The 23,691-nt window shown below is 43.6% G+C and overlaps 1 protein-coding gene across 9 annotated transcripts in view; it reads right to left on the bottom strand.

Annotated features, from left to right (window-relative positions):
* TBCE (tubulin folding cofactor E) overlaps positions 1-23,691 on the bottom strand; it is a 193,279-nt gene that overhangs the window by 117,382 nt on the left and 52,206 nt on the right. For 8 of the 9 annotated variants that reach the window (XM_066596011.1, XM_066596009.1, XM_066596008.1 and 5 more), the window contains 3 exons: positions 18,262-18,361; positions 11,143-11,245; positions 5,882-5,958 (listed from right to left, as the gene is read on the bottom strand). In XM_066596011.1, the coding sequence (XP_066452108.1) occupies positions 5,882-5,958; positions 11,143-11,245; positions 18,262-18,361 (280 nt within the window). The remainder of the gene's footprint in view (positions 1-5,881; positions 5,959-11,142; positions 11,246-18,261; positions 18,362-23,691) is intronic. The other variant, XM_066596013.1, reaches the window with a different exon arrangement.

Genomic DNA, 23,691 nt, shown 5'->3' with positions numbered 1-23,691 from the left:
AGCAGGAGAAGTAAAGAGCTCTTCTAGGCCCTCATTAATCTCATTACATCTACCGGGCATCGAACTTCCAAGAGTCCTGAAACCATCCCCAGCACTATCTACAACCAGCAAAGTGTCTGTCTGGCACCATTTGCAGCTTCTCCTCCCTTATCACCAATCCTGAACATCCCATGGCAGAACTAGACAGAACCCATCGTGTCTTGGGTCCTCATAAAGGATATCACTTGCCCAGGCAACATCATGTTGGGTGCATTTCTACAGGATCAAGCAGGCCATTCTGGCAGCTGCCGGGAACAAAAAGGATCCCATAGAGGTGGCTGGGGCAAGTGTACAAATTCTCCCGGACTTTGTCAAACGTACTTTACAACTATGTAGAGCTGCCCAACCACTGCTTGCTTCATTAGCACCCCTTCTCAGCTTTATATTAGATGGACTGCTATTACAATTATTCTTCAGCCACACTTGAAATAATAAGAAGTGGTTTCACCTTCTTAGCTGCTTGCGGTGCTTGTAGTCTGTGCATGCAGAGAAAATCATACTCACATCCGTTCTGCCATTCGGTCCTATGGCTTGTTCAAATGATAGTGGATACATGGGAACACGGACACATCAGATTTTTCTTTGCTTTATTCTTTCCTTATGCTCGTACAATCAGGTACGTGATACAAACAAGAACGCGTTTCGGCGCAATGCCTTGCTCACCTCAATCTATGTTGTGATTCTGAGAACTTTCACTTTCATGCGATTTCTATGCGATTGTAATGCGATTATATTGCGGCAAGCAGCAAATTAAATGAAAAACAAATGTCTATTGATAAATGGAGACATGGAGATTGTTGCAAGGAAAATTCTGAGGATTTCTATTACATTTAACCTATGCGTTTTCTATGCGATTACAATGTGATTATATTGCGATAAGCAGAAATCCCAAAAAATCAAATAATTAATGGATTTTTCAGATAAAAGTTGGTTGTAAGAAAATCATGTGAGTGTAAGAACCACACTTATGTATTATAAAAGTTTTAATATATAAAATACAGTGAAATCTTGTGAGATGGTTTTAGGTATAAACTATTGATGAATATATACTATATCATATAGGATTTTTGGTGCAGAATAATAATATATTAATGGAAGATTTATAAATGCCGCAAGGGTCTTATGATTAATATATAATGATCTATATAGATCAATTATCTAGTAAGGGTTAAGTAACATGTTCTGAGGGAAGAGAACTAGTAACGAACGAAATGTGATGGAGTTAATGAATCAGGTAGTTTGTAATTAGAGATAATTGTTTTTAACCTATAAATCAGGAAGTTATACAAAACATAAATTGAGGTGAACAAGGCATTGCGCCGAAACGCGTTCTTGTTTGTATCATGTACCTGATTGTACGAGCATAAAGAAAGAATAAAGCAAAGAAAAACCATCTGATGTGTCCGTATTCCCATGTATCCACTATTATTCTTCAGCCAGTTGCAGATATCAACATTTGCCTTATAAAGCTTCCACTATCCTATACAGGGTTTGACTATCTGAGAAGTAGTCATTTACACCCTGTTGTGGTGTTTTCGGTTTACCTTCACCTTAGCCATTAGCTTCACTGGTTTTGTTTTTTAATGTTCAAAGTCAGTCCACTTCAAGTTTGCTTAAAATATTATGTGCGCTTTGGCATACTGCACACTTGTTTTGGCTGTCTTAGTTGTCCTTTTGTTTGTCACCCTCTGGTTCCCTGGAAGGCTCTTGTGCAGCCAGAAATTTGATTTTCTTTTTTTTTTTTTTTGACTCACAATGGGAAAGTTAAAACTTTGTTCATTCAATGTCAAGTGGTTCAAAGACCCCAGAAAGCATAACGGAATACTTTATTCCCGTCATAAAAACAACAGGCTTCTGTAGTATTGTTACAGGAAATGCATTTTAAAACTTCTAATTTTATTTCCTGGTATCACAGTAGTATGGCATAATCTAAATTTAAAGGTATGTCTATCAGTATTCATAAACACAAAGCCAATGTTGTACATGCTTCAAAATTAGATGAACTGTCCCATTACATTTTCCTCAAAGTCTCCCTATTCCACCAAATGTTAGTGATTGCTAATGTGCATTTTCCAAATAAGGGACAAATCGATTTCACAGTCCGTATGGTGGGGGCCCTTGGCGGATTTGCAGACAACCTACCAATTATCCTTGCTGACGATTTTAGCTTTCCACTGGAGCCAAATTTGGAAACTGCTATAGTTAGGTCTTCTGTCATTTGGAGCGGTCCTGAAAGTTAGATAACACTTTGCCTAACGATGCATTGTAGATCTGTGGTGCACATTTCACCTTACCAACCGTGATTATACATCTTTTGGCCCCCCCCCATGCACAATTCTTACTATTGCTTAGATTATATTTTCTTTTCTCATGCCCTACTAGACAGGTCATCTGAGGCTGGTATTGCCCGATCCTTTTTCGGACTACGCCACAGTTTGGGCTTCCTTGACTTCGAGAGAGCATGCTCTACGTTCTTATTCATGGCGCTTAAATAACATTGTAATTTTGGACCCAGCCTATCTGGTGGAGACCCATGCACCAATTAGCGACTTTTTAGTGCCTCATGTTCATGACTCTACGAGTACCCACATCCAATGGGAAGCTCTTAAATGTGCCCTGTAGGGCAAATTGATTTCTTCCTCAAGCAGACTAAAAAAAAAAATTAGACCAGGAGACTTTGCAGACCTTTTTGCCAAACTTGCGAGGCTGGAGACCTTGCATAAAGGAGCACAGATCACAGACTCTTACTTGAAGTTATGTGAAATTTGGTTGCGCTTCCGCCGCCTCTTACATCAGAAAGATAAATGTGCTAGAGATTAAGACTACAATGTTTATATCATTAGTTAGGGGACAAAAGTGGCAAGCTTCGTGTTCGCATTCTTTGTCCACGACAGAATTCCTCCTATATAATGTCTTTGCACTCCCATTGTAAAAAAAGGATACATTCTACTAATAAAATATTAGAGGAATTCTGGGACTACTGTGAACACCACTATAATATCAAGGGCAAATATACCTCCCCATCGGACACGGGCTACATAAGGAAAATTAGGGCATATCCTAATTAACATAGGGCCTCTTCCCTATCTTGAAGAGTTGGAGGACAATTTTTGTGAACCAGAACTATTGACATTAATAGTAACATAGTATGCTAGGCTGAAAAAAGACAAATGTCCATCAAGCTCAGCCTGTTTCCACCTCTCCCCCTTGTTGATCCAGAGGAAGGCAAAAAACAGTGAGGTAGAAGTCAATTTACATTCATTCTGGGGAATAGCCATTAGGGTGAATGCCCACGTACGGATTATTACCGCATTTCCCGCGGAGACCACGGAAATCCACTATCACCAACAGGCACTTTTTGTTTTCAAATGCAGCACTCCTGCAGAGTAAATCTGCAGGTGTATCCCGCGATGCTCGTAGGCATGAGCCCTTAAAGGACCTTTTGGTGGGCAAATGCCCTGGTCCAAATGGCTATACCCCCCAATTTTGGATTGCTGTTCTCCCAAAATTTAGTTTACCCCATCCTTAATGCACTACTTTTGTGGTTAGGACAAATTCACGCCTTTAATATGAAAATTTACTCCGAATACTTTACTTATTCCAAGGCCCTTTTTTGACACTTTGAAATCACTGTTTATTAATATTGTATGGGCCGTCTCAAAGGCAAGAGAAGGGTACAAGCACCTTACTAAACCTAAGTTGAAGTGGGGCCTGGGTCTTCCAGAAGTTGCTCTTTGTTAAAAAGTCTCCATGCTGGCATAGAGCTTGAACTGGATTCACTATAGACAGGCTAAATAGTGGGCATCATCGGAGGGCGAAAGTTCTTAATTTTAATCCCATGTTACTTTTTTGGCTAACTCTTATCTAGCGGCCCCTCTGCCTCTTTGCTCTTGCAACTAGCTCTACTGCATTACGTTCCTGGGATAAGAATTTGAGGGCCTTAGGTCTTCCCTCTAACCCAAGTCCACTTACTCAGTTTTTTTTTATAATTTGTCCTTACCTGAAAGCATACAGTGATCCCATAGCCTTGGATATTCTGAGACGGATGTCCCACATGTGCTACATTATGTGTCTGTGCGGGCTTTTAGCCTTTTAAGTTAGTTCCCAGGTGGCCTGTCTGGTGGGGCATGGTTTTGTATGCCCAACTATATTTCTAGTCTGTCCGCTTGTAATTATCTCCTATGGGACCTAGCTACTTTTGAATGCCTATGCTTAGAAACTCCTCCCCACCTCCTCCCTTTTGGTGCTGTTGCACTGTGGACTGCTTCAGGAGTCTGGGGAGGCTGTCTTATTGGACTCCTTTGTGTCTGCCTGGGAGACTGAACTTGGTATAGGTTTTTCTCTTGAAGAATAGACCGAGGCATTTGTTCTCATGCATACATCTTCTATTTCTTGCAATCTCCAACAGAATTATTACAAAATTCTCTCCAGATGGTATAGAACTCCCACTGTGCTCCATGATCTCCCCGAGTACTCTCCCCTGTGCTGGCCCTGAAGAATAGCAAGGGGTTCACAAATTCACCTCTGCTGGGAGTATGAAAAAGTGCTCTCTTTTGGTCAACTATAAATGCTTTTTACAATAAAGTCTGCTGTGTCCATCTGACTTGGTCTCCGGTGATGGCCTTAATCTCCAGAATACATGGGGGTCACTTTCTTCACTGAAGAAGGGGTTGGTATGCTTTTTCTTACAAGCAGCTCGCTTGTTCATACCTTGTCTTTGGTAATCCTCTCAGATTCCCGGCCTAACAGAATGGTACGCCAAATCACAGAGAAAGTATCATTTGGAGGAGCTCATTGCTCAAGACCAAGACAGATGCGATGATTTTCTGCAGAATTGGACCCCTTTGATCATGGTTCAAAATACCCCTGAACTGTCAATTTGGCGTTGTAGCCTAATCAGTTCCTTGTAACACCTCCATCTTCTGACCCCACACCGCCTCCTATTCCTACCTTTCCCCCCATTTTTTAGTGTTTTTTTTTGTCAATTTTATGTTTGTTGGGCCGCCTGCAGACGGGTGGAAATTCCGCGACAGGATTTCTGCCACTGAAAGCCTGCATAGATTGAGTTAACAAACGCAATCCTATGCCGATGGCCACGGTTTGGCCGCGCGAAATCTCGCGCGGCAAACAAACTGCGGTGTGTTCTATTTCTGTGCGGGGCTCGTCACTCACCCACCGCCGGTTCCGGTCTGCGCATGCGCTGGCTCCGGTCTGCGCATGCGCTGGCTGCCCGCAGGCTGGCACACGAAAGATCCGGAGCTGCGGGGTGCGGGTGAGTACGCGCTGCTCTCTGCAGGCGCTCAGGTCGGGTCCCGCGGTGAGAATTTTCGCTGCCGGATCCGACCTGGCCGTCTGCAGGCGGCCTTACTATATTAAAACTGCTGCTCAAGTTCTGTGCCACTTGGCGTTTTGTGAAACCCATTCTACCCATTATCATTGCCTTACCCGATTTTATATGTGCAGATTATATAATGTATTAACATGCAGGTTGTGTTCTTTACTTGTTTATTTAATAAAAGTGATTGAACCATAACGTACAGAGTAGCATTTTTAAAATGTGCCAGGTGTCTACTTCCAGAAAATACATGGGTATGGATTTATTTTGTAATGTAGGATTTACATGTCAAAAGTGTGAAAACTGCCTTGGCGACTGAAAGTGCAAGATATTGAAAAAAACCTGGACGCAAAAGGGTTAACACAATGTGGAACAGACTAAATATTTGTAAGCCATTATAATCAATAACTATAAGTGTTATAAAACATATCACTGCAATGGAGATTATTGTATAAAATGTGTTATAATGTAAAATTCCACAATATATCTTTTAACTAAAGACTTTACCTTTCTAAACAGGTGATGTTGTTTGAAGCCAAATGAAGCTCTTCAAGCGCAGGCCACATTACAGCAGACTGTAAAACCTTTCAGACACAAAAATCAAAAACATTGACCTGAGTAACATGATAAAAATGATCAGCTTTTATGAACCAAGCTAAGATTTATAATGCATACCTACATGTTAAGAAAAACAAACCACCATCACTTTTGTAAATGTACAAATCACAGCTGTAAACATACAGTATATGCTGGACATGTCTGTCTCTCCATATAAGCAAAAGAAAAAAGTCAAAGATGCTATAGGATGCAAAGATCAAAACAAGATGAAAATGCTGAATTGGTTAAGAATGATGCTGAGAAGGCCGAACTTTTAAATTCCTATTTTGTATCTGTTTTTTCCCAGAAAGTAGATGAAACATCAACTGATCTTCCCTGTGCTATTCGGGGAATAAAAGAATGCAGGCTATCTATAAGCAGAGAGATGGTAAGGGAACACTTAATTAACTTAAATGAATTCAAGTCTCAAGGTCCAGATGAATTACATCCTAGGATACTAAGGGAAGCAGCGGAGGTCATTGCTGAATCACTCGCCAAAATCTTTGAAAATTTCTGGAGAACAGGAGAAGTCCCAGAAGATTGGAAAACTGCAAATGCTGTCCCTATCTTCAAAAAGGGAAGAAGGTGGATTCAGGAAATGCAGGCCTGTGAGCCTGACTTCTATATCGGGAAAGATCTTTGAACAATTTATTAAACAGTATGTATGCAAGTGCTTGGATAAAAATGGGAGTAATTAATTTCCTTCTATGACAGAATCACCGACTGGGTTGATCAGGGAAATGCAGTGGATATAGTATATCTTGACTTTAGTAAAGCATTTGACAAAGTATCTCATGCCATACTTCTTGAAAAAATGACCAAATATGGGATTGACAAGGCAACTGTTAGGTGGATTAACAAGTGGCTGAGTGATCGTACTCAAAGAGTGGTCATAAATGGCTGCACATCCATGTGGGAGAATGTATCAAGTGTGGGTACTAGAAGGCTCTGTCCTAGGCCCTGTATTGTTCAACATTTTTATAAAATGATCTCGAGGAGGGATGACACAAAGCTAGGAGGGATAGCTAACACCAGAGAAGAGAGAGTATTCAAAAAGATCTAGAAAAGCTCGAACGGTGGGCAGCGACTAACAGAATTGTATTTAACAAGGAAAAAAGCAAAGTCCTACATCTGGGCAAGAAAAATGAAAATAAGCACATACAGAATGGGAGGAATTGCGCTAAGCAGCAGCACCTGTGAAAAAGACTTGGGTATGCTAATAGATCATAGACTGCCTTTTTGGCTGCTGCATCACATTTTTGACTCATGTTTAAACACAATTCTGGGATGTATTAAGAGAAGCATAGAGTCTAGATCACATGAGGTAATTATCCCCTTTTACTCTTCCTTAGTCAGACCTCGTCTGGAATATTGTGTCCACTTAAAAAAAGACTTAGGCAAACTGGAGCAAGTTCAGAGAAGAGTTACCAAGATCGTGAGCAGTCTGCAAATCATGTCCTATGAGGAACGGTTAAAGGATCTGGGAATGTTTAGCTTGCAAAAAAGAAGGCTGAAAGGAGACTATCTAAAGGGCTGTCACAGTGCAGAAGGATCAGCCCTATTCTCATTTGCACAAGGAAAAACTAGAAGCAATGGGATGAAACTGAAAGGGAAGAGACACAAATTAGATATTTGACAAAACTTTGACAGTGAGAGATCAATGAGTGGAACAGGTTACCACGGGAGGTGGCGAGTTCTCCTTCAATGGAAGTGTTCAAACAAAGGGTGGACAAATATCTGTCTGGGATGATTTAGTGAATCCGGCACTGAGCAGGGTGTTGAACCAGGAAGTCCCTTCCAACTCTACCATTCTATGATTCTAAGGCACAAGTGTCAAACAAGCCTCGCGGGCCAAACCTGGCCCGCTGCCTCATTTTCTGTGGCCTGCAGCGTCCCGATGGCCATTCACCACTGTAGCGATTACCGGCTGGGATGTCGCAGCTCCCAGCTGGTAATCATGCTGGCAGAGCTGATCCCGTCGCACACTCTGACGTGTGCAGCCGGGGTTCCTCCTCCCCAGAGTCCTGTGCTCCTCAGTCCGGAGGAGAGATAAACGTTCTGGACTCACACACTAACGTCAGTGTGCACTCGGGTTTAGCGCGAGCAGAGGATCGGCGCTGACTGCAAGGAGGAGGCAAGTATATGGGTTGGGGGGGGGGGGGGGGTGGAAAATTACTACTACTGAGGGGGGTTAATATTACTGTGGGAGGGGGGGGGGGTCGCTATTACTGCTGGGGCCACTGTGGGAGGTCGCTGTTACTACTGAGGCCACTGTGTGTGTGTGTGTGTGGGGGGGGGTCACTTTCTACTGGGGCCACTGTGGGGGGGGGGGGGGGTCGGCATTACTACTGAGGCCACTATGGAGTACCTTGTTACTACTGGGGCCACAGTGGGGGTCACTATTACTACTGGAGCCTCTGTGGGTTATTCTGTTACTACTGGGGCCACTATGGGGGGGGGGGGTTAATATTACTACTGGGGCCACTATGAGAGTCACTATAACTACTGTGTGGCATATTGCCTTTATATTAAATTAAGGATTTTTTAAGCAGACACCCACGTTGTTTTGCGGTTAAAATTGTGTGCCACAATCCCACTGCCATCAATCCTGGTGCTGTTCTCTGGACTCCTGAACACAAGGTGGAGAACACATGTCTTTCCGGACTTCTACAGAGGAAGCTCGTCACCCATACGGGCCCCTCTGTGCAAGTAAGTGCCTCTCCATCAATTATCATTCGTACTAACTAAACACACAGGAACGCCGGGGTTATTTACACATTATTTTTCTATTAATTTCCGATCCCTGTCTTGGCTATCAGCTTCTTTGAGTGTGCTCTTCCTGGTTCTTAGGAATTACAGTGTGGTATCAAGGCGTTCTTACGTGCTACGTGGTGGTTTTGACGACTACTACGACAGGTGGGTGTCCTTATCTTTATTGACCACCACAGACGTTTTGGCTCAAAGACGGGGCGCTCTCCTAATTTTCCACTATTACTACTGCGACCACTATAGGGGTCACTATTAGGGCTTGTTCACAAGGCCGTAATCGTATTTTGGTCGCACAAATTCGCTGCGTATTTGCGCAATTGAAAATTGCTTATGCCTGCGTATCTGGGCACACTAAAAAGAACGCAGATTGGCCCATTGAAATGGTGCGCAGTGAATACACAGGTTTCCTGCGAATTTACTGCATATTTGCATGTCTCATTCACTGCAATGGCCTATTGTGGTGCGTAGTAAGCACAAAATAGGTCATGCTATGTGAAAATATACATTCATGTGAATAAACTCATTGAAATCAATGGCTTCAATTCACTACATATTATGTATGTAAAGACGCCTCTGTGAACAAGCCCTTACTACACAGTCTAAAGCCCCATTTACACAGGACGAGTGTTGGGCAAACGATGCCCGTCACTCGTTCCTGTGTCCCCCTGCACGGGAGCTAGCAGACCAGGCTGGTTCACGGAGCGACCAGTAGGGGGGCGGGCAGTGCAGGAGATTTCTCTCCTCTCGCTCCCCTGCCCCCCTCCATTCAAATAACACAGCCGCCATTCACTACTAAACGGTGGCTGTTTAAACTACACGAGCTTCATCGCTCATCATTTATGAAGCATGAAAGATCAGCAATGAAGCTCATGGCAGATGGCACAGTTTAAACAGCAGTAGTACAATAGTAAGCGGCGGCTGTGTTGTGAATGGAGGGGGGCAGGAGAGCGAGAGGAGAGAAATCTCCTGCACTGCCCCGCCCCCCTGCTGGCCGTTCCATGTGCAAGCCAGCACTGCTAGCTCCCGTGCAGGAGCACCGGAGCACGAAGACACAGACGAGTGTCGGGCATCGTTTGCCCGACACTCGTCCTGTGTAAATGGGGCTTTTCAATTACAATTGGCCCTTTGAAGGTCACCATGGGGGCTGATATGGCTCTCGGTGAAAATCAATTTGACACCCATGTACTAAGGGGTTGTCCAACTTTAATTTATTCCCTTTAAAATTCCTCTTATTTTATGAGGAACGCAAGTATTTACTTAAATAGATGTATCATGAGAGTAGAGAAGTACTCTATAGTGCAGCCAGAAATTGCACGTAACAAATTGCAAGGATCTCTTTGTATTACATATTTAGTTTATAAAATAAATGTTACAGGACAAAAAATGAGCATGGGAAAGAGTGAAAAATCACATAAGAGTGAAAAAAAATTACTACATTTTTCACAATTCTGCCATTTCAGTGCCCAGTGTTATGCCCAACTTTTGCCTCTTGAGACATATAAAATAAATAACCATGTGGGTTCTGCAAAGTATGTAAATTTCCCACATGGCTGCAGCCTGTTGCCTTTGCATACATAAGGACTCAAAGTAAGAACCAAATCATAGCAGCTATATAAAATTAACATGTATTTGATCAAATAAACTTATCAATTTATTTCTGTTCTGAACAATGTACAGTTAATTATTTGACCAACTTCAACAATTGAGATGTAAAATGAGGCACAAAGCTCTTCTGATAATTGTTTTTCCACCCATTGACAGGACAAGTAATATTAGATTGCTTGGGGCACCACTACCGACTAGAACGTAGGTCCTGTCTGACCACTTTGAGGATGCTACAGAGTAGCACTTGAGTGTGTGTACAGTCACTCCATACAACTCTATGGGAGTTATGGAAAAAGCTAAGTGCTATCCCTCAAATGTTTCTGTAACTTTCAGAGTTGTATTCTTGCGATGTTTTGCCACTTTCCTAATGTGTTGATTCACTTTCTTCTCATAGTGCAAAGATTGCTCTGTAACACTGATTTACCATTAACCCCTGAAACTTAAGTATACATAGAAACTAGTCCCTTCCCTTATGACAACTATTTATGTTAGGCCTTTAGTAAGCAATTAACAGCAGGACTGATAATAGTGTCAGGCTAACTATACTTCAACAAAGCATTATTCTAAAAACCATATATCTGGCACCTACTACACTGCTATCAGGACAATATAGAATTGACAACATACTGTAACTCTGCATCAAATCTGCAGAACTTAAAACCATTATTGTTAATAATCGAGATCAAAATAGATATTCTGGTTTTAACAGTATCCAGCCACATTCAGGTATTTAGAATTACTGTAGCGCCATTAGCATTTCATGGTTAGGCTATAAATTGTGTAAAATGCAAGATTACCTCATTCCAGATAATTCCTGTCCGGTTAAGAGAAAGGACTACCAAGTTTGTAAAAGAGCTTGCTAATGAAGATGGATTTGATGGAAGAGAAAGTTTGTTCTCACTGTAGAGCAAAGAGCGAGATTAGGAAAAGGTTTGTTCACATTTGCACAGTCAATTACAGTTCACTCTTCTATGTGAAACAAGATTTGTGTTACTTCTCAATAAAATGTTGCACACAATGCTTCCATTACAGCATAAACAGCTGCCCATCACACAAAAGGAGAAAGACAGAAGTCTGCAGATAAGTGTGATGTAGTAGTCTTAATGCCAGACATTCGACTCAGTGAAGCTCACTCCTGTGTATCGCTGGTATCGCTCACAGCGCTGCCGGCATGTAGACGGAGCGACCAGGAAGCATTCTCTTCCCGCCTGCCTCCCTTCAAAAGTAAGCAGAAAGTTGTTCAGAAGTAACCAACTGTTTACACTGAACTGCCCGTAGTTCAGTTTTCTGTATGTAGAAACTGAGGAACCGAACAATTTTCATTCAGTCGCTGCATGCATTTACACAGGAGGATTATTTTTCAGAATCCAACGGGATCGTGGGATTCTGAAAAAGGGCCATAGTTTTCATGAAAAAGGGCCATATTTAGCCAAAAAAAATACATGCGTAATACGCATCCTGAATACGCTTGTGTGAGTGAGCCCTAACTGTGAAGTTGGTTGGGACAGTCAGGGCATGTGGCAAAAAAAGGAGGGAATGCAGTTTAGGTTTTTTAACTGTGTTTTGTTTTATTCTACTGTAACAATTTGGACTAATTTGGCCAATCCATCACATAAAACCTAAATTATAATTTATGGTAATTCCAGGTTGCAATACAACAAAGCAGGAGAAACACTAATGGGGGTTGAATACTTCTCCAAGACACTGTGGATTTTGAGAAGCAGTTAAGTACAATTATACGCTCTTACATCCTAGCAATTTTAATAAATATGCTGTATAACTAGTTATATAGCTAGCTATCCTTACTGTGTAGCATGAGCTTCCTTGTTCTATGACAACTTATGAACCAGAAGTGCTAATGGCATGTATTGATAAGTACCACCAGCACTTGCAAGAAAGTTGATGTAAACAGAACTTATCGCTTTGGGACATAAAAAATGCAAAATATACCTATGCTGGTGATGGCAGAACACACTAATACAATGCAGGAATCGCTCACAGCAAACTGTCAGTGACTTCAAGATCCTTAGGATGTGGAGGTCAGTGTGATGGCACATAAAAAAGACATTTTTTGCTCTTAGGATGCATTTATATATATATATATATATATATATATATATATATATATATATATATATATATATATATATATATATATATAAATTATACACAGAATGGCAGCTTTTTTGGAGACACCCATGTAACAGCACATTGGACCTCATTTGGCCTTCAGAAGTGCAGCAATTTATTGTAGCATAAATTTCACTAGGTGTTGAAATAGTTCTGCAGGAATATTGGCCCCTGCTGATAGGAGAGTTTCTTGTAGTTGTAGCAAATTATATGGATGTACTGACATGCTCTGAAGAGCAGACAGGAAGAAGAGTTCATCAATTCATACTGCTTGTGCCATATTCTGACCCTCCAATTAGCACAGTGCAACAAAAATCTAGAAATCATAGAATGGTAGAGTTGGAAGGGACCTTCAGGATCATTGGGTCCAATCCCTTGCTCAATGTAGGAACCACTAAATAATCGCAGACATATGTTAGTCCATCCTCTGAAGACTTCCACTGAAGGAGAGCTCACCACCTCCCATGGCAACCTCGTTCCACTCATTAAATCACACTGTCTAATATCTAATCTGTGTCTCCTCCCTTTCAGTTTCATCCCATTGCTTTTAGAATTTCCTTGCGCAGATGAGAATATGGATGATCCCTCTGCACTGTGACAGACCTTCAGATATTTGTAGACAGCTATTCGGTCTTCTCTCATGCCTTTTTTGTTGCAAACTGAACATTCCCAGATTCTTTAACCGTTCCTTATGGGACATGATGTGCACACCACTCACTATCCTGGTAGCTTTTTCTCCGAACTTGGAGTTTGTCAATGTCTTTTTTTTAAATTGGGGGGCCCAGAACACAGTATTCCAAATAAGGGGGGCACAGTATTCCAAATAAGGTCTGACTAAAGGAAAAGTAGAAGGGGATAATTACCCGACATTATCTAGAGTCTATCCTTCTCCTAATACATCCCAGAATTTGCCTTTTTTGCTGCTGAATCACACTTGACCCAATTCCTCCCATTCTGTATGTTTTTTTCATTTTTCTTGTCCACATTTCTCTCTGTTAATTACCAGTTAGTCGGCCCCCACTGTTCAAGCTTTTTCTATATCTTTTTGAATACGCTCTCTCTCTTTGCCCTAATGTTAGCTATCCCTCCTAGCTTTGTGTCATTGGCGAATCTAATGAGTTTCCCCTCAATTCCCGCCTCTAGATCATTTATAAAAATGTTGAACAATACCGGGTCAAGCACCGAACTTTGTGGTACCCCACTTGAGACATTCTTCCAATTGGATGTACAGCCATCTTTGACCATTGTTTGCCTGACCATGACCCCTCTACCAGTTGTGAATCCACCTAATAGTTGGCTAGTCGATCCAACATTTGGTCATTTTTTCAATGAGTATGGTATGAGATACTTTATTAAATGCTATACTAAAATCAAGATATGCTATATCTAACACATTTCCCAGGTCGATCCAGTCCGTGATTCTGTCATAGAAGGAAATTAGAGTAGTCTCCGTGACTTGTTTGTTACAATCCCATGCTGGCTCTGGTTAGTTACTCCATTCTCATCCAAATACTTACATATATGCTGTTAAATAATTTGTTTGAAGATCTTTCCAGGTATAGAAGTCAGGCTTACAGGCCTGTAGTTTGCTGGGTCTGTCTACCTTCCTTCCTTTTTTGAAGATGGGGAAATTTGCCCTTTTCTAATCTTCTGGGACTTCTCTTCTCCAGAAATTTTCAGAGATTACGGCGAGTGGTTAAGCAATTACCTCTGCCGCTTCCCTCAGTATCCTAGGATGTAATTCATCTGTACCTGGAGACTTGAATTCATGTAAGTTATCTATGTGTTCCCTCACCATCTCTCAGTTTATAGATAGCCTGCATTCTGCATTCTTTTATTCCTTCGATATCACAGGGAAGATTAGCTGAGGTTACATTTACTTACTGTAAGATACAAAATAGGAATTTAAAAGTTCAACCTTCTCAACATTATTAACCAATTCACCATTTTCATATTGTCCACATCCTATAGCATCTTTGGCTTTTCTTTTACTTTTGACATTTCCCCCAAATCCTTTTACTGTTATTGCCCTCTCTTGCAAGTCTCAATTCAGTTTCTGTAGACGGTACTATATATTCTTCTTTAGCTATTCCCCTCTTTCCATTTGATAAAAATTTATTTTTTTCTTCTATGTTCATACATCCAGGTCTCTTTTAAATGCTACGCATTCTTCCTTCATTTAAAGCTTAACGATTGTGCTTTGAGAATCTCATTTCGTAAAATTTTCCTTCCTTCTTGGATGTTCATGGTTGGATTTCAGCAAGGCAGATTTTTACAAAGTCTGAGTCCTTTCAAATCTTTTTTCCCTCGTTTTCCAAAATTCAAGGACAGCATGATGACTGCCTCCTAAGGTCCTAATCATCCTTACTTCCTCAACCATTTCCTCCCTGTTGGTAAGAATTAGGTCCAAGATAGCAGATCCCCTTGTTTTTTCTTCTACCTTGTGTGAATTTGTCTGAGCAGGTGCTGTTTTTCCACTGCTCAATGAACTATTTTATATATGCGCACTGGAATCTTGCCTGTTTCACGTAAACAGAACTCTAGTCGTCTGCTCTTATAGTCCATATGGACAATAACTGAAGCGTCAGCACTATATTTGCATGACTGTGCACCACCTCTAAATAAGAATTCTGACCTCAGAGTTAATATCTTAATGAGTTGTTTACAGCCACAGGAGCAGCTTTCGCTGGATATTTTTCTAGGTCACACCATTCTAACTAAACCCTCAATACCATTGCACGAAAACCCCCCACAAGTTTTTTTTTCAATTCTCAATACTGGCTCCAGACCGTCATGTCTCCTTTGAAATCGCTCAGATCGCTTGATTTTCCCATACTAATGTGGATTCACACTGAAAATGAATAAGAAAAAAAAAAAATAACACAACTTACTCACTTGATTTTATACTGCACTCCAGGGTCATGGGTCCAATCTCCACACAGGGAAGCTCCAATTGTGAAAGGGCATGTACGGCTAATAAAGTGCTACATTTGTACACAAAATATTCATATTTACTATACATACACACTAACTCATTGTAAAAAAAAAAATAAAAAATCAAACACCCACAAGGAGATGATGAAATCTAATGAAACTTCATGTGTGATTGAACAGTTCATATAGGGGATTACAATATTAGAGGGAAAAAAAAAATATTTATTGCAGAAAACTGACCCATTGAAGGGAGTCTAGTATCCTCTTGTACTGCCTCTAGCTTTGGATACAAGATGTGATACGGGCGGACATGGAGGCTCCAGTACAATGTTATACCGCCTCTAGGTTGGATACAAGATGTAATATGGGCGGGCATGGAGGCTCCAAGTACCCTGTTGCGATGCCTCTAGCTTGGATACAAGATGTGATATGGGCAGGCACACAGGTTCTGTATGGTATCCTGCAGCATATCGCTCCACATTTGCTGTAACTGAGCCTCTAGATCGTGTACATTCATAGGCTGTCCAAGAAAGTGTCCCAGATAGTCTCATACAAGTTTTATTGGTGATAAATCTGGTGACCAGGCAGCCATAGAAGTGTGGCAATATTGTGGAGATAATCCTGTGACACCCTTCTGTACGCGGCCGAGTATTATCCTGCTGGAAAATGCCTCTAGGAAGCCCTGCCATAAGAGGAACACATGTCTGCAGGATGTCCTCAACATATTGCTGAGCTGTCATTGTTCCTCATACCACTTCTGGGAGTGACCGACTGTTGCATGCGATAACCCCCAGATCACACCAGCAGTGAGGGCGGTGTGCCGCTCCATAGCAAAGTCAAGACTGAGATGCTCACCCCTTAAATTGTCATACACGAACATGGCCATCGTCAGTGACCAATCTAAGCCTAGATTCGTCGCCGAAGACAACTTGGTTCCAATCTAGAGCTGTCCATTTTTGTCGTTCTCTTACACCATTGCAAATGGAGGCAACGGTGGGTGTCAAAGGCAGCATGAGTAACTGGTGTGGCAAGACTAAAAAACACTTCAGCCAAGCACCTGAAAATGGTTCCAACAGACAAAAGGGGCCTGTGACTATGGCAGACAATGAAACAGTTGGAGCTGCTCCTGCTTGTCAGACGTTCAGACAATCCTCTCCATTGGTGGTCTGTCACGAGCGTTCTGAGCACTGTTATCTTCTGTGAGTGATCTCACACATCCACTGGTATTAAACACCTAACAGTCTGGTCATAATAGCCCAGGCAGCAGCGATTCATTAACCCTTTGCATTCCAATTTTGGATTCAGGGTTTCCTAGGGGGCTTTTTCTTTCTGCCATTACACAATGTTGCTGTCTGCTGGCTAGAGCCAGTACTGCGGTATGGGGCATGCTAGAGGAGGCCCCCAACAGAGCGGTCAGTAATATACAGTAAGAATACCCTGCCGGACGTCTTCCAACATCAGAGCTGTACAGCCTTCAATCAGAATGTCTTCAGACGCCAGACAGTGGATCGGAAAGGGTAAATACAAAGCATCCAGCTTCTCACATCCCAAGAATGTGTCCCCTCTCAAGCGGAAGGAGAGGTCAAAGTTCTCTCCAACTCTAAAAAAAAATCTAGGAAGTTCTGATATTCGTGCCAGATTGAGGGCGGCCTGGATATGATAGAGGACACACTGAATTCGGCTTTAGCTTTTTGTGGGGCATTACACACAAAAGTTATTTGAGAGCCTTTTATAGGCCAAGTGTGGAACCACTTTTGGGGCCACAGGTGTCAACTCACACAACTCAAATCATTTGCATATCTTAACATCTGAGATGTAACTGCATGCAAAGTGACAACTACTTCTTTTGACTTTATTTTTTTTAACGTTTGGTCGCTTTTTTTTTTTTACAATTACTTCTCTACAGTATCTTATTCTGCCTGTATACTACATACTCTGTAGAGAAAAAAAATCAATTAAAAAAAATAAATAAATGGAAGAAGGTGGGTTATCTAATGAACTAAAGAGTAGCTAGATGAGCTGGCTGCACTCTTCCAACAATGACTGCCTGGAGATGCAACAGGCATGTCCAGGGCTTCAAGAGCCATGCAGCACTACAATGATGAAGATACACCGTGTGCGATTTTGAGGTGGAAGGCTGACACCTATTAGAGAGGGATGATATAGGTCTAGTCAGTTTGCACATGACTGGTGTTTATGTTGATATTTTGCACGGCCTTATGTGGAAATTACAACTTTAAAGTGAATAATGACTGTAAATCAGAACCTCATGTACGGAGTGGATTTCATATATGCAAATCATTTCTCCAGAAAGCAGCTGCAACCCTTGGCATGTGTTAGGTCTCATGTCCACGGGGAAATTATATTTAGCAAATCTGCACGTGAAAAAAAAAACAATCCGCAAATCCACATCCCATAGGAAAGCATTGACCACCCGCAGTTAATTAAATAGCCGCGGATGGTATTTTAAGTGATTTGCGGATTTCACGCACGTGAAAAAAAAAATTGTGCCATGCTCCATTTTAGTGTGGATCACGTGTGCCGGAGCTCATAACTATTGATCTCCTGCATGAAGGGAAAAAAAAAAAAACGACAATTATAGTGCATCCGCAGCAGAAATATGCGCAGCCAGATTTTCCCAGTTGACATGTATGTAAAGACTCCCTGTTGCAGGAGGGTCTAGTGGAGAGTACCCATGTTTCCCTGCATTGTCCTCCATACCAGATCCCTGTTATCACTCATCTAATGTAAATAAGAAAACAGCGTTTCAGACTAATAATTTATTGCGCAATCTAAAGCACTTTATACATCATAAGTGTATATTTCAAATTATAATATAACTTTTTTCATACCTGAGGTCAAGAGTTTTTAGCTTCTCAAGCTGCAGAGCAATGTCTGCTACATTTTCCCAAGATGATAACAGATTTTTTGATAAATTTAATGTAGAAATATCTAATTACATACATTAAGGATAAGGTAATTAAAAAAAGATTCAAGTGCAACAGTGGGAGACAAAGGTTTCTGATAATTATAGTCAGTCAATTCATTCAATTTTTGATACATATTGTGACAAGAGAATATATTGGAGCAAAAACAGCTTGGTAAATCAGAAGTCTTTGAGAGCTTCAAGGGTTGGGTTTCTACAGTCAAGCAGTTTAGGAGAGATTTATAAAATTGTGTAAAAGAAAAACTGTTGTCCATAGCAACCAATCACAGCTCAGCTTTCATGCATTGTAGTGCTCTTAAAAGATGAAAGCTGGGGGGCGGAGCTTGCCGATGAGTGAGTGAGTCGCACGAGTGGCGGGCTCCGGCGGCAAATAAAGGAAAAAAGCTTACCGACAGCACATATCAGCAAAAGGAGAGCCCATGGGACGCAGGAGAGCCTACAGCACCTCGGGCCGCCTGCCCGAGCCGGAGAAAGGAAGAATGGAGCACTTTCTGCGGCCGCAGACAGACGCGGCTGGAAGCCGGGGAAAAACAAAGATGGCGCCGGCGGAGAGAGGAGAGCGGGAGAACGGCAGCGCGCGCTGCGAGGAGACGCCGGGAGTGCAGAGCCCAGAGAAGAAGGGACAAGAGCACAGTCCGTCCCTGCAGATGGCCGCGATCGGCGGCAGCAGAGAGGCAGGAAGTCAGCCGTTCGGGAGTGAGGAGCAGAGGAGCGGCGGTGCACACAGCACAAAAAGGCAGGAAGACAGGAACAGCAGCAGGGGCTCAGAGGAGGAAGAGTTCCAGGAACCTGCAGCAGCACAGGCAGAGAACCAGCAGCCCAGGGGTGCCACAGCCAGAAGGGCAAAGGAGCCTGTTGACAACAAAAGGTACTGTGCCAGCACACACTCCTCACCACTAAACACAGTAGCCCCAGCAGATGTGGAGCAGGCCCTGGCACCAGAGGGACAGAGAAGGGAAGCAGGAGAGCCCATCAGCCCCCCGGGCACCCCACTGACACAGTCTCAGGCAACATTCACAAGCGGTCAGACGCACACTAGATCCCCAGCCTGGTCAGACAATGGAGAAGAATGGGATTGGAGAGCACATCTACGCTCCCTGCCCACCAAGAGAGATTTAGACAGCTCTCTACACAAGCTAGAACTGTCCCACAAAAAAGATATGTCAGCGTTACAAAAAGATATCGCCAATGTGGGCCAGCGCCTAACAGAGGTGGAAGACGTTCAAGAAAAGCTATTAGACACAGTGGAAGCTCACAGAAAAGTGATTGAAACTCAGTCATCACAAATATCAGAATTGTTTCTCCACCTGGACGATCTGGAGAATCGCCACAGGAGGAATAATCTCCGCATAAGAGGCCTAGAAGAAAGCGTAGAACACAACCAGTTGGGAGCGTGGGCCCAGAAATTTTTCAACAACTTACTGCAAAGAGCTTTAGACGAACCAATTGAAATCGATAAAATTCACCGTACGCTAGGCCCAAGGCCTGCAGACCCGGCGAGGCCGCGTGACGTGGTCTGCAGAGTCCACTTCTTTCAAGAAAAAGAACTGATCATGCGCAGAGCCAGAGAGGCGGGAAAGCTGTCATACAAGGGATCCCCTATTCTCATCTTTCAAGATTTATCACGACGCACGTTACAGCTCAGACGAGCCCTAAAACCACTACTGGAGGCGCTAAAAGAAAAAGAAATTCAGTACCAATGGGGGTATCCCTTTCAACTCCAGGCGCGAAAAGGAAATAGAAGAGCTTCCTTCAGAACCCTAGGGGACTTGCCGGGATTCCTGGGTGCCTTCGAACTCCCAATGATAGCGCTCCCAGACTGGCCACAACGAGAGGGGGCGTTAGCACCAGCCATAGGATCCTCATGGACGAGGGTCGAGAGAAGAACCAAGCGTTGACCCCAAGTTCAACACCTTGTGTTTACACAACGCTGTTGCACCCACGTAATGCATATATGCCTGTTGCATTTCTCACTTATTTCTTTCCCCAGGTTCAACCGAGGGATGCACTCCCTGCAGATAAAAGACAAAGTCGGTAAAGTTTAGCTTAATTGATAACCACTGTGTTTCCGCCGGAGCTGCCAGGAGATGTAATCTCGCCTCCGGATCTCCTCACCCCCTAGTAGGGTACGCAGCCAGTACGCTGCATCGAAAATCTTTTCAAAGTAGAATCGTATAATGGTAGGAGGCCTTAAGCCTCATGTTTTTCTTTTTCTTCTAGTCTCTCTCTCTCTCTCTCTCTCTCTCTCCTTTCTCGGTCTCCCCTCCCCACTTCCTCACCTGCCCCTTCGTTTCCTTGCCCCATCGGGGCTCGAGAGCTGGGACCCCTTACGCGCACCTGTACTTAAGAGACCATGGTTAAGGTTACTACTTGTACCTACAATGTCAAGGGGATGAACACCCCCGAAAAAAGAAACCAGGTTCTGTACCACCTTCATAAGAAGGGGATTATGGTGGCCATGCTGCAAGAGACCCACTTCAAAGCAGATAACATACCGCGCCTCACATCTAGATTCTATACTACATGGGTTCACAGCCCACACGCCACCAAGAAAGCAGGAGGGGTCTCGGTAGCATTGCACAGGTCCTTGCAGCATGTAATCATAGATCGTTTGGTGGATCCTCTCGGTAGATATATTTTTTTAAAGCTGGAAGTGATGGGCTCAATTCTGTCATTCGCTAACATCTATTTTCCCAACCAAAACCAGGTCGCCTTCGGAGTGAATATTCTACGTAAGCTGGCCGACTTCGCTGATGGCACAAGCGTGATCCTGGGAGGTGATCTCAATATGGTGATGGACCCGGAGGTGGATTCGTCGGCGGGTAGGTCCCCCATCTCGCACACAGCATGCCGCACATTAAGGAGGGAGCTGGAGGGACTACAGCTAGTAGACATGTGGAGGATCCTGCATCCGGGTGTCAGGGACTATAGTTTTCATTCAGCGGTACACAACAGTTACAGCCGTATAGACCATCTATTTATTTCACATAGGCTATTAGATTTCAACCCTGCCTGCTCTATAGGCCCATTTCTGTGGTCTGATCACGCCCCAATATACGGAGAGCTTACTGACATGGGCAGACCCCCCAAAATTAATCAGTGGAGACTAAATGAGAACCTCCTTAATGATACCCTATGCATCAGCGACATCAAAAAAGCTATCGCGACATTTGAAGAAACACACAGGGAGGACCCAACTAGCCCCCCCATTAAATGGGAGGCTCTCAAGTGCATATTGAGGGGGATCTGTATCTCCCATGGGGCCCGTCTCAAAAAAGTTAGGTCAGCAAAACTAAATAGACTCCTAATTGAGCTACATTCTAAAGAGCAAACAAACAAGGGCCACCCGACAGAAACGGCAAAAGCAGAAATCTCCACAATACGCCACCAAATATTGACAATCCTAGACCAGAAGTCATTGGGATATAGGGACAGAATGCGAAAATGTGCATTCGAAAACGGCGATAAATGTGGGAGGTGGCTGTCCAGGGCCCTACACCCCAGAACTCCTTTGACTCATATTCCCAAAATCCAGAAACAAAGCGGGGGGACAGCCCACTCGACCTCCGAGATACTGGAGGAGTTCCACAGCTACTACAAAAAGCTGTACGACATCGAGCCTAGCGCGGCATCAGCACGAGAAGGAGGGAGAGGGGGGATAGAGGAGTACCTCGACAGCAATGCCCCAGGCCCGGTGGACCTAGAGGAGTCAGCTAATATGGAGGAGGATTTCTCAAGCCAGGAACTAACGGAGCTGATCAAGGAACTCAAAGCAGGCAAAAGCCCGGGCCCCGATGGGTTTACCTCCAAGTTCTATAAACTCTTTAGCAAGGAATTGGCACCCTTACTTCTTAAGGCCTTTAATGCAATAAACAGAGGCTGCCCCTTCCCACCCCAGGCGCTCCAAGCACACCTGGTAGTACTGCCCAAGCCGGGGAGGGACCCTACAACTTGTGGAAACTATAGACCCATTTCGCTCTTAAACGTAGATATCAAACTATACGCGAAATTGATTGCGACCCGGCTACAGCCACATATACCAAAATTAATACATAGAGACCAGGTGGGGTTTGTGCCGGGGAGAGAGGGAAGGGACAACATAAAATCTATGTCGCTGATGTCCTCTGCGCGGAATGCGGGGTCCCCGCTCTGCCTTATGGCAGTAGACGCAGAAAAGGCTTTTGATAGGGTGGGGTGGAGGTTCCTGGAGGCCACGCTGCGGAGGGTGGGGCTGGGGCCCCGCATGAGGAACAGGATCATGGCACTATACAACAGCCCTACGGCAAGGGCGAGGGTAAATGGGACACTATCTGATAACATACCCATTAAAAACGGAACAAGGCAGGGCTGCCCACTGTCGCCCTTTTTGTACATCCTGACAATGGAATCTCTGGCAAACGCCATAAGGAGGAACGACTCAATTAGGGGCATTAGGGTGGGACAAACAGACTACAAACTCTCCCTGTTCGCAGACGACCTCCTTATTTATCTGTCCTGCCCAAGCGTCGGCATCCCAGTTCTGCTACGGGAGTTCGGTAGATTCAGCGTGGCGAGCAATTTTAAAATCAATCTACAGAAAACAGAAATGTTGAATGTGTCCCTCCCACGGCATGAGATGCAGACCCTAAAGGGACAGTTTCCATTCAAATGGCAGGATAAATCCATTAAATACCTAGGGGTACAGTTACCGGCGGACCCGGCGGACACATTTGAACTAAATTTCAAACCCTTCGTAGCCAACCTAGAGAGAGACCTAAACAATTGGAACCCACTTTTCTTGTCATGGGTGGGAAGGATCAACTCAGTTAAAATGGACTCCCTCCCAAGGTTTTTGTATGTATGCCAGGCCTTCCCCGTTAAGCTACCTAGGCCCTACCTGAGGCACATCCGCTCCCTAATAACAAAATTCGTCTGGCGAGGCCGCAGACCTAGACTAAAATATAACATGCTTGCCAGAACAAAGGAGAAGGGGGGACTGGGCTTACCGGACTTTGCCTTATATTACAAGGCCAACATTGCCAACTGCGTACTGAACCTCCTTAAGCACCGGGAGTCTAAGCTTTGGGTCGAGATAGAACATGAGCTCGACCCGGGGTTGACTCAGGGCGTGTTCTGGATCCCGGGGGGCCTGATCAGAGGCTCTCCTGGATTGTCCCCTCTGCTGAGGCAGCTAGTCGAGGCGTGGTCGGGCATCCTGAGGGGATGCCCGCTGGTCACAGTCCCGGGACCTCTCACCCCACTAATAGCAAATCCCCAATTTAGAGCTTTCGAGCAGCGGAGATCCCTGCTGATCACCCCCGCGAATAAAACACCGCGTCTGAGAGATGTGATGGGG

This window comes from Eleutherodactylus coqui, chromosome 3 (genome assembly GCF_035609145.1).
Source record: "Eleutherodactylus coqui strain aEleCoq1 chromosome 3, aEleCoq1.hap1, whole genome shotgun sequence".
Lineage (NCBI taxonomy): Eukaryota > Metazoa > Chordata > Amphibia > Anura > Eleutherodactylidae > Eleutherodactylus > Eleutherodactylus coqui.
This window is presented reverse-complemented; position numbering and strand designations above follow the sequence as displayed.